This window comes from Petaurus breviceps, unplaced genomic scaffold (genome assembly GCF_028583685.1).
Source record: "Petaurus breviceps papuanus isolate PSGF00001 unplaced genomic scaffold, PetGlider_PUasm1.0 115, whole genome shotgun sequence".
NCBI classification, from domain to species: domain Eukaryota; kingdom Metazoa; phylum Chordata; class Mammalia; order Diprotodontia; family Petauridae; genus Petaurus; species Petaurus breviceps.
In genome coordinates this window covers 9,308,207-9,322,890 of record NW_027185612.1, presented here as the reverse complement: position 1 = coordinate 9,322,890, position 14,684 = coordinate 9,308,207, and the positions used below count along the sequence as shown (strand labels likewise).

At 35.8% G+C, this 14,684-nt stretch overlaps 1 protein-coding gene across 7 annotated transcripts in view; it reads left to right on the top strand.

Annotated features, from left to right (window-relative positions):
• Nucleotides 1–14,343, top strand: part of LMBR1 (limb development membrane protein 1) — a 194,183-nt gene extending 179,840 nt beyond the window's left edge. For 5 of the 7 annotated variants that reach the window (XM_069084512.1, XM_069084508.1, XM_069084528.1 and 2 more), the window contains 2 exons: nt 6,555–6,716; nt 10,760–14,343. In XM_069084512.1, the coding sequence (XP_068940613.1) occupies nt 6,555–6,716; nt 10,760–10,845 (248 nt within the window). In that variant the 3' untranslated portion in view covers nt 10,846–14,343. Of the gene's footprint in view, nt 1–5,566; nt 6,359–6,554; nt 6,717–10,759 lie in introns of those variants that run through there. The other 2 variants (XM_069084515.1, XM_069084516.1) reach the window with 2 other exon arrangements.
• The last annotated feature ends 341 nt before the right edge of the window (nt 14,344–14,684 follow it).

The window sequence follows — 14,684 nt, the reverse complement described above, 5'->3', positions numbered from 1 at the left end:
TGATTTTTAAAAAATAAAATTAAGGGTGAGAAAGAAGGAGGGAGAAGGGGGAAGGAAGAGATAGAAGGGTAGTAAATTATCTCACATAAAAGAGTCATGAAATGAAGAACTTTTACAGTGCAATGAGGGGGTGCGGTGGCGTGGTGGGCAACACTTGAACCTTATTGTTATTAGAATTGGCTCAGAGAGGATATATACTTAGTTGGATATAAGAAATCTGTCTTGCCCTATAGGGAAATAGGAGGGGAAGGGGAAAAGAGAAAGGGAGAAACTGAAAAAAAGGGAGAGTGAATTAAAGGAGGCAGAGGTCAGAAGGAAAACAGAAAAACAGCTAAGCAAAAGCATCCAATACAGATATCATACCTTGACATTGTATATGATATTCTGTGCTAGTAGTCACCTGCCTTTCTTCCATCAGAAAAAAGGAATGCTTTATTTTCTGTTCTACTTGATCTTCATTAACTTTTTCTATTCCTGAGTTTAACTTCCTTTTAATGACCTATTGTCAGTCATTGTGTATATAGTTCTCTTGGTTCTGTTTTTTCCCTCTGCATCAGTTCATATAACATTCCTATGTCTCTAAATTCCATAAATTTGCCATTTCTTATAGCACAATAGTTACCTTTATATGCCATAGGTTTTTTTTTAATGTCCTACACAGTATATTAACATCTACCTTGTTTCCGGTTCTTTGCTATCACAGAATGCTACTATGAATATTTTGTTAATATATGTGAACTTTATTTTGGTATAGAGTTTTGTTTTTGGTTTGGTTTACTTGGGGTATATGCCCAATAGTGAGATTGTGGAGACAAAGGGGTCAGCTTACTCACTTCTTTCTTTACTCCAAATTGAAGTCTAGAATAGTGATTCAACAGTCATATTTGGCACAAATATTTTCACACTCTGCCACTTTTTTTCTAATTCTACCTTCAGTGTATTTATTTGTGCAAAACTTTTAAAAGTTTACATAATTAAAATTGTAGATAAAATTTTATAACCTCCATCCCTTCTTTGTATGGTTAGGAATTCTCCTTATGGCCATAGTTGTGAAAGGTGCCTGATCTTATTTTCATTTTTTTTAAATGGGTAAACTTTTATATTTAGGTCACATCCATTTTTAGTTTATTTTGGCATGTTGTGTGAGACATTGATCAAAACCAAATTTCTGCCAAATTGCTTTACAGTTTTCCAAATATGTCTTTGTCAAAAAGGGAGTCCTTCCCCTAACAAAATAGCATTTATCAAATATTGAACTGTTTTTAATATCTGTGTTTTTTGCTTATCTAGCCTGTTACATGGGCTACTTTTGTGGGGTTTTTTCCTAAGCAATATCAAATTGCTTAGAAATTAGATGTCTGATAATTTTATGCCCCCTTCAATCATGGTTTTTCTCCTTATCTTGTTTTTTTGTTTTTCCAAATGAATGTTACATTTTTCTAATCCTAATAAAGTATCATCTTCAAATTTAATCATCAATTCATATTTATTTTAGATATTTTTTGTCTTTTTGAATTGGGGTTAAGTGACTTGCCCAAGGTCACACAGCTAGTAAGTGTTAAGTGTTTGAGGCCAAATTTCAACTCAGGTCCTCCTGACTTCTGGGCTGGTGCTGTATTCACTGAGCCACCTAGTTGTACTTGATTCATATTTTTAATGGCATGAGGGCTAGTGAAAGCATTTTACATTTGTAATTTTACATCTATATTGCAAATTCTAGTTAAGGTTTGTAAACTTAAGGTTTAAAGTAGGTAATTTTTTTTTAAAGCACTATGTCCCTTCCCCCATCAAAAGTAGAAATCACCATTTTTGTTTTAAATTAATGTAGCAGCAAGCACCCCAAGCGTCCTCAGGGTTTGCCGCCACCACAGGTTCTTGGATCTGCTTTGTTAAAGGAAAGCAACTCAGAATGGGTTAACAAGCTTACTTTAATCAGTCAGACATATATCGTTTACCTTGTTCAGGGGAAAAAGGTCAGCACCCCAAACTTCAAAATATACAGACAGAATTATCAAGACATTAACAGATCAAGTAGACAGCTTTCCAAACTGTCCAACCATTACATCCATAGCCAGTCAACATCTGGGTTTCCACATCTGGGTTTTTCAAAGCCGGGGGACTCTCAACAATGGCTTCCCAGAATTCAGATCAAATCACAGAACACTTCTCAAAGTGAGTCCCAAAACAAAGCTACACATCAGGGCTTATATAGCCTTCTCCTGGCTCAGAGAATGTAACAACTTTATTGACTCACTGGTCAATCAAGAAGTATCTACTGAAAAACAAGCCTCCCACCCCAGGCTTCAGGTGCACTTTAGCCTAGGGGCAGGGAAGATCTTTAAAATTTACATTTGCATTACAATTAATCAAATGATTGACAATAGGCCAATTTACAAAAAATCTAGTAGTAACAAAGTCTTTAAATGGTTCCTAAAAAGATATACTCTTCCTCAAATAAAAATAATAATTTTTGAGAACAAATAGACATAAATTTTTTTTTTGATCTCTGGAGTGGGCAAGGCAGGGCAATTGGGGTTAAGTGACTTGCCCAAGGTCATATGGTTAGTAAGTGTGTCAAGTGTCTGAGGTTGAATTTGAACTCAGGTCCTTCTAACTCCAGGGCTGATGCTCTATTCACTGTGCCACCTAGCCGTCCCCTAGATATAACAATTTTGAGGCCATAAACACTTAAAAAATTCAAACTAAAACTTTTAAGTTTGCAGAGCGAAGAATTGCCTTATGCCTAACTTTTGCCAGAGATGTTTTTAATTTATAAATTGGTTTGTCAAAGGTTTGGGTGTGTTCTTTGCAGAAATCAAAAATTTTGAAAAGCTGTTATTTGGGAATAGCTTTTTATCATGCTGTGGAAATGAATTTATGACTAGTTTATTTGCATTTGTAATATCCTGGAAAACATAATTTATTTTTCATGTTCTAATGAGCATTTTCTAGTATCAGACTATACAGATTGTATCTGAACTTTTTTTGCTAGTTATGAACATGAATGTGCTTGCTGAAAGTAAAAGTTGACTCAGGTGGGTTAAAAACATAAATTCTGTTGACTTTGTGGTATCATAGGTGAAGTAACAAGATTAAAGAACAAGATTTAAATGAAAAGTTTTGTTCTATATATTCTTTATATATTGGAAGGGGTGATTGTAATTCATGGAATTTTACATACAACATATTGGAGTGAGATGCTGAGGAAAAATGTTATTTCTGTGGCAGAAGAGAGTTTATTTTGTTGTTGGTCAGACGTTCTGAGGTCACTCTGGCTTTAGGGTTAAATACTACAGCTGAACAGAATGAACCTCCTGATTGAGTTTGGTTACTCATCATCATTTTCCATAAACTTCTGTAAAGAGAAAATAATGTAGTTTTTATAGCACTAGGAGATATAAAGTAAGTTAAAATGCAATTTCATAATTTATGTTAATTTTCTATAACAATATAGATTTTGAAGTACTGATTTTCAATGCACTTTACTTTTTAAAAGTTTTGAATTAAGCTTTTTAAAAACAATGTAGAAATTTTTTTTTAGCACCTAAAGATTTTCACCATTTTAGACACTACTTAAGGTTATAAATACCGTTAAGAGGGGACATTAAGACTATCTCATCCTCGAAAATAATTGAAGTTGAACAGTTACGAAGATTTTTCAATGTGGTATTCAATAGGGATTATCTGTATAAGGGTTTATGGGACCCAATCTGATTTTACTAAAAGCTGAAAAGACTGTGTTACTTCTGTGTGATTTTCCTAGAAACCAGTAAGCCTATGAATGAAAAGACTCTTTGTTTGGAAAGTTCCTTCTGGTACCTGAGCCTGACTCTTTGAATTGAATAAGATAGTGAGCCCCCAGTCTCATTAGTAGAGAGATGTTTTCCTATTGTTTGACATAGTTTCCAGCTCTTTAAGGAACTGTCAACCCATTCTTGCTACTAACTTCTTTATTTTCCTCTGGCACAGCTTTCACAGCTCAGTTATAAGTTAGAGACCACTGAAGTGCTACTGGGGTGGGGGATTGGTGACAGGTTGTGGAAACTTCTTGGACTGGGAGTGTATCATGAAGTCAGAGAAATAATGAGACAAAATTAAGTTGAACTTAATGTGAGGCCTAATTAAATGCTTATTGAATTTAGTAGAATTAGCATAGAATTTTAGAAAATAAAAATATCATTGATATCTTGGAAGACTATATATTTTGAAAGTTATGACACATATTACCTTCCACAGATGTGCAATCTGGTTACTAGAATCATAGACTTTTAGAGCTCTAAGGAACCTTAAGAGTTCATTTTCCAGCTTCTCATTTTACAGATGAAGAAACTGAGATCCAGAAAAGTTAATAGTATTTGGACCTTAAGCGGGAGTTTTTGTGTTATTTTGAACACCTGTGCGGTACATGACTGTCATTGTTTTTAGTATTTTAAATATAGGCAACATACCTATGTTTATAGGTATTATAGTATTACATTATATAATAGGTAGTATATTATATGTATGCATATACGTGTTTGTAATTTTATTTTTTTTCTAAATTTAGCAAACACCAAAAATAATGAGCATTTCTATACACAATGTAAAGCAGAGAGAAAAAAAAGGACTGTATAGGACTCTCTAGGCAGTTAGGTGGTGCAGTAGAGTTCTATGCTTGGAGTCAGGAAGACTGATCTGAGTTCAAATGTGGCTTGAGACATTGACTAGCTGTATGACCCTGGGGAAGTCACATAACCCTTTTTGTCTCAGTTTATATAAACTGCTTTTTCATCACTGACTTTAGTTGATTGGTCAAGCTTATCATTTTGGCTTTGCCTTTTTTGTTCCACAGGCTATTGTGATTTTTGTGCCCTAAGTGGGACTGTTTTCATGGTTATCTCAGAGGATTCCATAGCTGTTCTCCATTGCTTCTCCTTGTGTTTCATGATGTCCTCAAAATTCTCTTATTCTCATCCCACTCTTTATTTTTGGCCATTTGTAATGGCAAGAAAAGAAGTACATAACACTTTGTTTCAGCTGTTTAAATAACACCTTGTTTCAGTTCAAGTTTCTTTTAAGCCTTGCCCATGATTGTATCAAGTCTTTGTTGAGAAGCAGAATTTGTGAACCCCACAACTTGTGAACCCTAGAACTTGTGAACTCCTGTTGCAAGGGGTAGAGCTAATGACCACATACAAGGAGAGGCAGAGGCTTGAGAAAGCAGAACTGAGAAGACTTTGTGGTGGCAGAGTTGAGAAGGAGAAAACCGGTCTGTTCTGTTTGTGTTGATTTTTTGTTTGTAATACTTTGTACAGAAGCCCTGGGACCTTACTGGAAGCCCTGAAAGAGGATTTTCAGGTTGTCTGTTCACAGAAGTCCGGGAGGAGGGTTTTGGAGGTCCTGGGACTTTACTGATGATTTGTGTTGACCTCTTGGACCTCGTTGGTGGGTCTGTGTTGACTTTTTGCTGATGATTTGTGTTGACTTCTCTGACGTTGTTTGTGGGTCTCTGTTGATTTTACAGGCAGATAATGAATTGATGATGGTGCTGGCATTGTGTATGATTTATTTTTGTGGCTCTGTCAAGCTTTGTCTTCCCAGAAACAGGAACTGTGAAGAACTTGAGGTGGACTGGACACTGTGAACTTCAGTGTGGAACAAGAACTGGATGAAGAGTTGGACAAGGAGCTGAGAGCTGCCTGCCTTTGAATCCAGGTGACAGTTGGATAGATTCAGGCAGGAGCTGGACCCACGGAAGAGGAACCATGGAATCTGAGAACCAGCCTCGAGTCAAGATGAAAAGACCTCTTCTTGAGTACTTAATGCTGACTGAGAAGATTATGATTTACTGTGACCTAGGGGTGGAGAACTTTGACCTTTTGTACTTTGTGTCCCTTAAGGAGGCTTGCTCCTTAAGGATGATTGAGTTAAGGAATTACTAAATGATATCTTTTCTTTAAAACTAAGTGACCACTTTAGTGAAAACTGTGTGGACACTTTAGTGATAATTTCTTATGCTATAACATTGTGAATGCTGTACTTTGGTTTCTGTGAATGTTTTGTCCTAGTTTGTTCCTGAATAAATAGAGAGTTCACTATACTATGTAATCAGAACCTTGAAGCTGTTGACAGCAGCAGTCCTCTGGAAAGCTGCTTGTGCTTGGCTTTACACCATTCAGCAGTTGAATTACTCATTATCCATTCTCCACATGTGTCTTGCTGCCTAGCGAATTTGTGTTGCAGTAAGTGTAGTTTTTACTGATGGCACCTCAAGTCAATTCCTTTTCCTCCCTGAAGATGATATGGTATTTAAGCACCTGTCCTCATTTGCTTTGTAAATAGCTCTGACATTAATAGTAGAGTAAATTATTTTATATTGCCTCTTAATTGTACAAATTTAATCATCATATAACTTAAAAGACCCAGTAGAGAGTCAGAAGTAATAAAGATGAGAAAAATGCTACCAAACAAACAGAATTTAGTATACTGTCCTACATCATAATCTTAAAGTGTTGCTAATGAACATTTATGTTGAATTTTATTAAGAGTCATTTTCTTCTTTCTGTTTATTTCAGGAATTACTAGGTTTGATCTTCTTGGAGATTTTGGAAGATTTAACTGGCTGGGGAATTTCTACATTGTATTATCCTACAATTTGCTGTTTGCTATTGTGACAACTTTGTGTCTAGTCAGAAAGTTCACCTCTGCTGTACGAGAAGAACTTTTCAAGGCCTTAGGTAATTTGGGGTTTGAAGAGGAGGGATGCATGTTTTTATTATGCTAATTCATGACCTTTTAGCTAATTTTAAATCTTCTTTAATCCAGAGATTACAGTGTATAAACCTTATTGAGGTGATCAGCCAGGTCCCAAAGTACAGTCATTTTGCTTTTAGTAGAATATGAGTACCATCATAAATGACATTCTTTATAAACTAAATAAATCTAATTTTTTGTTACAGGTTTTTGTGAAGCTTGGGTTTGACCCAAATTAGAGTGATTTCTACTTCAGGAATTTCTACTTTATAATTTGTACTTTAGAAAAACTTGATTTCTTCATTGTGTTAGGTACTCTTAACTACTGACACAGAACGTACTACTCCCCTTGATTTAGTATGTTGTTTCATTAGCTCCTCAGACAATTACTTCACTTGGTTTCCATATTTCCTGCCCTGTTCCAGGTTAATAGGACCTGCCATAGCTTGTACTCTATTGGCACAGCCTGAAAGTACCCAGGGTCACCCCCCCAGCCAGGTGCTGTGAGTTGAGCTATCACAGCATAGATCTTTAATGGTGGCAGCTGAACCATAATTCTCTACATAAAGCAGAATAATATTTCAGGGTAAAAATATAAGCATTCTGTTATCAGCTAGGGACAAAGTTTATCTTAGATTCCAGGTCATTCTTCATTATTTGCCTTATAATCACTGTTAAAATTGTCAAGGGCTTGGAGTCAGGAAGACATGAGTTCACATTTACCTTCAGATACTTTGTAGCTGATCTAGTTACTTAAACTCTGTTTGCCTCAGTTTCCTCATCTGTAAAATGGATGTAATAGCACCTATTTCCCAGGGTTGTTGTAAACATCAAAGGAGATAATAATTATAGAGCACTTAGTACAATGCCTGGCATAGAAAACACTATAAAAATGTTAGCTAATATTATTATAAAAGTTTTTTAATCTACTTCAGTAGAAGGCATAAATGTATAAGTCATATCCATTTCCATATTGGTTCCAAGTTTTTTTTTCTTTTTTAACATTTTCAGAAAAACCAAGCAAACCCAAGACATCATATACCTGAAGTATTATAAAATAATAATAGCAACTGACATTTTTGTAGCACTTTAACAGTCAATTGTGAGAAAACCTTTATTAAGCCCCTGCTATTGGACACACCAAGATGAAAGAGAAAGCAGAACCTTAAAGAAATTGAAGGCTTGCTGCCCTCTAAGGCACAGGTGCATCTCATCATCATTGCTTTACAGATGAGGAAGCTGGTTAAACAGCTTATCCAGGCCTGCACTTGGTGGCAAGTTACTTACTCCTGGGACTGAGAGCCAGGTCTAGTGTGATTCCCAGTCTGGCACCTCACTCTGCAAAGATGAATCATTTCAGAAAATGCACACCTACATTTAACTTCAGTGGTAGGTGGCCAACCACTTGCTGTGTTATTTAACACAGAAATATTTAACAAGAAGATAATTTTCCCTAGCACCTCGCATAGTGCCTGCTACATACGAGGAACTTAGTGTTTGGTGATTGATTGCATTAAATTGTAAATCCAAGAAAAGCTTTCACCCTTATTCCGTTTAAGCTGGCACCTTATCCTTTCCTCCTCTCTACTGACCCCCTCATTTATATTTTTTGTGCATTGTAACAGCTAATGATACTTGACTGTTCTCAAGTAAACTCCACTCACAGGAATCATCCACTCCTCATATATAGTTTGTATCATCACTAAGCATTTTTACATTTTGTAATCTCTCCCCATTACTTCCCCCTCCCCCCAAAAGGTACAGCCATTTCATGAGTGAGCATTATTGTGCTTAGAATACCTTAGGAATGAAGGGCTTTAGACAGAATTTTATAGATGAAGGATTATGCCAAGGAAGCCTCATAAAAGTGTTAAAATATTACTTAAGCACATTATGTCAATCTTTTGGATAAAGGGGGCAACAGAATCTGTAAGCATTGTGCACAAACTAACATTCATGGGTTTTTTTTTTGTTTGTTTTATAACACATTTCCAGTTATACCTTTGAGCTTCTCATGTGTGCTGTTTTTAAATATGAGATTCTGAATATGGTTACAACAGTAACTGATTCATGAATTGTAATATCTGGTTAACCTCCTAATTTTTGGTTTAGCAGAGCACTTTGTTTTTTATTAGATAACTGTTTTGATGCTATCTAAATTTTTGTGGACAAATATATAAAACATTCTTATAAAAACACTTAAGTTAAGCCTACAAAATGTACCTAGATTTAGAAGTGGAACTTATTTAAATGAGTTCCCCTTTCCCTCCCAGGAGGAATAAGTTGCCTTTCAATAGCTCACATTACATGAGGCAGTGGATAGTGTGCTGGTACTGGAGTCAGGAAGACCTGAGTTCAAATCCAGCCTTTGATACTAGCTAGCTGTGTGAACCTGGGCAAATCACTTAACATGTTTAACTCAGTTTTCTCTTCTGAAAAATGGGGATAATAATAGCACCTCCCTCTCAAGATTGTTGTGAGGATCAAATGAGATAATTTATGTAAAATGCTTAGCACTGTTGGCTGGCACAGAATAGTAGCTGTATCAGTGTTTACTATCAATCACACATAGCCTCCCAGATTCCTGAAGGGATAGGGAAGCATTCAGGGTCACTTAAGTTATTCTCTCTTTACCTCCTAGAAAAGGTTTTTGAAATTTTTTATTTCTCAGGATTGATGTTTATGGGGGGAGGGTCTTGACCACTCATTTTGCAGTGCCATATTTACTTAGGAGGTTTTTTTTTTTCCCTAATTCAATTCAACAAACTTTGATTAGCTGCCAGTGTGTGAGGTTTAGTGCTAGGTACTAGGGCTAAAAAGAGAAAAAGAGCAGCTCCCATCCTCTAGAGGTCTCCATTCTCTGTAACAACCCAAGCTGTAAATGTATGACACAAACCAGGAAGGAGGATCAGCACTGAGGAGGGGTTTCCCAAAGGAGGCTTTCTGAGGCAAATGGTAAGTGCCTTCTATACAAAGGGCTCAGCCTGTGCAAAGAGACAGAGCAGGGGGTGTGGGGTACCTCCTTCAGGCAGCAGCAACTAGGCCAGATCAACTGGAACGTAGTGTATGTAGGCATTTATTCAATGTGCCACCTAGCTGCCCCAAATATTGAAACAGTGACCCCCTTTTTTTTTTGCAGGGGAGGAGGGCAGGGCAATTGGGGTTTAAGTGACTTGCCCAAGGTCACATGGCTAGTAAGTGTTCAATGTCTGAAGTTCAGATTTGAACTCTGGTTCTCCTGACTCCAGGACCTCTCCTAATTGTGCTACCTAGCCACCTCATGTGTAGACATTTATGTGAAATACATTTGGAAAGGTAGGTTGGGGGCAATTTGTGAAGAACTTTAAATGCCAAACTGAAGGACTTGTATTTTCTCTTAATAGGGAGCTGCTGAAGGTTTTTGAGCAGGGAAATGATCTGGTCAGATTTGGAGGGAAGGGAAGAAACAGTTCATTGATTCTAGAGCTGAAGGAACCTTGGAGATGATCTAGTCCACTGCCTTCATTTTGTACATGTAGGTTTTGAGGGCAAAAGAAGCTAAACAACAAGGGTCAGGTGCAAACTCAGGTGCTCTGACTGAATTCAGGTCTTTTCTCACTCCACACCAACACTCCTTTTTCAGATGGGAAGTCAGTAAAGCTAATCTGTTCATTGGAATGTTTAGAAAATAAAAAGTATTCAAATAAATTTTAGGGTGTTAAAAAAAAAGCCTTAGGAGAACTATTTTCTTCCTACGTTTTGTAAGACACTTATATTGTTTAGAACTTTGTTAGCATATCTTTTGATTTCAACTCCTTGTTCTCCTGATGAAAGAAAGCAGGAGAATATATGTTAGCCTGTTCTTTTCCTTGAGCATTGACATATGTGAAGGGTAGAAAATACAATGTCCAGGAAATGACTGTAACCTCAAGGTGATGCTGATAATCTTTGTTCAGTTTTCTATGAAACTTTGTCAGATCATAAAAGCCAGAGGGAACTTGTGTTGAATATTTTTTTTCCTTTCTCACCATCTCTCATGTCTGTGCAGGTCTTCACAAACTTCAACTCTCAAACAATGCAAGAGACTCAGAAACAACCAAACCTTCTGCAAATGGGCATCAGAAATCACTGTGAGAGACACAATCAATAATCTTTTACAATTAGAAGAACTGAAAATTCCGACCTCATGACATTCCTGTCACTGTCATCAGAATATTTTTTGTACTAATTTTTGGTTCATATTTTGAGCTCCAGCTTGTAAATGTCATTTTCCACAATGTACTTGTTGAGAACTTGGTTACTTCAGATTCTACTTTTTCTAGTCTGACTTTTTGATCTACTCTGTACTTACATGTTATACAGATTCCTTGAACACTGGAACCTGAGAAGAACATGGGATTCCTTTTCTGCAGAGTATATTACATCTATAGATGTAACATCCTTATTACCATATTTAGGAAAATTCTGTCTTTTCCTAATATAAAAATGTACTTAAAAACAGGTTTTGAGATATTTAACAGATTCATTTAAAGTCCATCACAAACTGGACCAAAAGTTATATAAACATTAATAGAAGGTGTTCTTGAAAGTAAGTGAAGATCACACCCAAAATGCAGTTTTTAAATGCTTGTGAATATCAGTTATTGTAATGTAAACTATATTAGAACTAGTGATTAGCATTCCAGAATAATATTTGGAAATGACTTTTTAAAGTTTTCTATAGGTTTAGTTTTAAATAATAGAAGCTTTGGCTTCTGCTAATTGTTACAGACTCTGTGGATCAGCTGATGAGCCCGAGGGACAAATACTAATTTCCTTCTTAAACCTGAGCCTGGTATGTTTGTTAGAGAGCCACAGAAATATGTTTTGCATTAGAGTAAGCTATGGTAAGAAGTATTATATAGTCACATTTGCTCTATTAAATTGTGTCTCTTTTATTCAACATTACCTCCCATAACAGTGGCCAATGTGGGAATCCCACTTGTAATTTTCATTTTACCTTATAGGCTCAAAGTACCCATGATTTTCTTGACCATCTTATATGGCCTGACAACTCATCAAACTATTAAGTACTTGGTGAAATAAGCCACTCATATCACTGAGGCTTTTAGTCCTTAAGTTACTGTTTCATATACTAATAACTTAAATGTCAGGCTTATAAAAATTTAAATCTGGAATCCACAATCCATGTAGAAATAGATTTGACATAAGAAAAGTTTTGCAGAACGGTGTGATCTAAGTAGTAATTTTTTAAATTATCTATTTCTATCAGATGATTTTGCTGACCCTAATGCCACTGACTGAAAAATAGAAAATATGATTCAACATTATCATATGTGGGTAAAATGCCCAGAATTCTGCATGTAAAATGTATGATATGGACACATTTGCACACAATTCATATGTATGCAATTTATATATACACACATGCACTATGTGTATGGGAATAGATTGTCTGTGTTCAGACAAGGTTACTAAAATGTTTGTTTTTCACATTGCTGAACTTAAGGAAGTGTGTGAGTAGTTTGTGTGTGTGTGTGTGTGTGTGTGTGTGTGTGTGTGTCTGTGTGTGTGTGTTTTCCATAAAACTGGAATGTGTATATTTGGCATTTCAAACTTTGCTTTTATTTAGAACCCAATGATGAGAAAATGACTTTAACTTTGTGAGACTCTTCTGTTCCATGCAACCAGCTACTGCTCTGTTTTCACTTCCTTTCAGAGAGATCCAAAGCCTGTCAGAGATACAATATAGATGAAGGAAGGAAGGAAGGAAGGAAGGAAGGAAGGAAGGAAGGAAGGAAGGAAGGAAGGAAGGAAGGAAGGAAGGAAGGAACGAACACTCAGTGTTTCTAAATACCACGAGAATCCAGGACTAGTGAATTTCATGAAGCAGTCTTATTTGAATGGAAATAGTACCACAAATATTAATTACAGAGATAATTAATAAAGATCAGCTGCCTTGCCACTGCTTTCTTATTTGACTATTAATACTAATTTAAGCATCAGTTAGGTGCAGTGCATTGTATAGGAGATTGGATTACAGTCCCTGCCTAAAGGATTTATGAATTGTATTTAAAGATAAGATCAGATTAAGGCTATAAGAAGGGAACAGACTTAGAAGCCTAGATGATTATATTGCCAGGTCATTGGAAGTGTCTGTATAGCATTTTAGATTTGCATTGTACACCCGAGGGAAGAGTTCTGGGATAGGGGCTTGCTGTCAAAAAAGTGGTATCTGTTCAGAAATTCTATTTGTTAAGCTTTCAGAATGTTTATAGAGATTTTTATTTCCAAAATTGATATGAGTAAGAAGCAAGTGATACAGAGTATGCAAAGATAATTTTTTCTTTATTATTATAATCTTATTTTTTTAATGCTTCTCAGAAGTGATGATGGTGATTGTGATGAGCATAAATCATTAAATGATTCACAGCTCCCTACATAATCACAATAGATTTAGATCCTAAAAACAATTATATTTCTGATAATTTATTTTCCAAATTGCGTCTGAGATATTTGCTTTTAAAGCTAATCTACTTGAGTCCTTCCTTCTCCCCAACATAATTTTTTTTTTTGCACTGAAGGTCCATGACAGGAGGGATAAGAAAACAGCATTCAGTTCTGTTACTACTGAGAGTCTCCATCACAGTCTCCTTTTTTTTTTTCAGTTATCTGTTAGTGGAAGAGGAAAGGTATTGCTATAGAAAAGAGGCCCAAATGTTAATAATTACTTCCATTTTTCCTTTCCATTTAGAAAGGCATTGATATGAGACTATGCTAAATCTAGTGATTGCTTTATCAAGCCCGTTCACATCCGAATATCTGTTTAATGGCATGTTAAAAGCTCTAGTCACAAAGGTTTCTTGGATTAGCACACTTAAGTGGGAGAAAGATACCTTAAATAGCACTGAGAGGAGGCAGTGTGATATGCTAGATCATTATTAATTGGTTCTTCACTATTTTTAATAACTTGCTTAAGGCATTTGAACCAATTTCTGCTGCTCTGTCATGATATTACCCAAATTTGAAACCCACTTAGCAGCTTAATGTACATTCTATATACAAATAAACTTTTCTTACCCACAAAACTCTCTTCAGCACTAAGTCTGAAAGCAATTCATGTAAATTTCATTCAAACACCTTTTGAACTGCCATAAATTACTGCTGGGTATAGATGATATGTTCTTAATTGTTTTGACTCTTGAACTGCATTAAAGGTGCTTCTATAGCTGATCTTGGTGACATCAACATCTGCCTCATTTGTTGTTAGTGATACAGAGATAGCCTTCTTTCTCTCTTGCCCTAGTGTCAGTTACCATAACTATGACCAAAATGGTATGTGGCTTTTTGTTGTTATTAGCACAATGGCAGGGCTCTTGTAATATGATCTTTTTTGTTTTGTTTTGTTTGAAAAATATAAGTACATCTACAGTATTGACTTTTTAAACTTTTAAACTAAAATTATACTGTTGTGATGTTACTTTACAAATTTTCAAACTCCTTGGTAAATGACTCTTGTTTATAGATTGTACTGTGATGTTTTATCTTTTGGTCATGTTTGTTCCTCTGAGATACTTTTGAGTGTGATTGTTTTAAAATGTCTTAGAAATTAAAGAGTTTTACAAAAAGTCATTTTGAGTTTGGAAATACTGAAGAAAATTTTTCAAAAATCTTTAAATACAACCATAGCAAAAGTTTAAATGTATTAATTACAGCTTATTTTGATTTGCATTATGTAATGGTGAGTCATCTCTTTTTTTGTTACGCAGTCATTTCAGTTGTGTCCAACTCTTCATGACCCCTCATTTGGAGTTTTCTTGGCAAAGAAGGTGGTTTGTCATTTCCTTCTCCAGTTCATTTTACAGATGAGGAAACTGAGGCAAATAGTTTAATGACTTGCCCAGGGTCACACAGGAAGATGAGTCTTCCTGATTCCAGGCCTGGCACTCTAATCCCCAACCTCATCCTCTCCT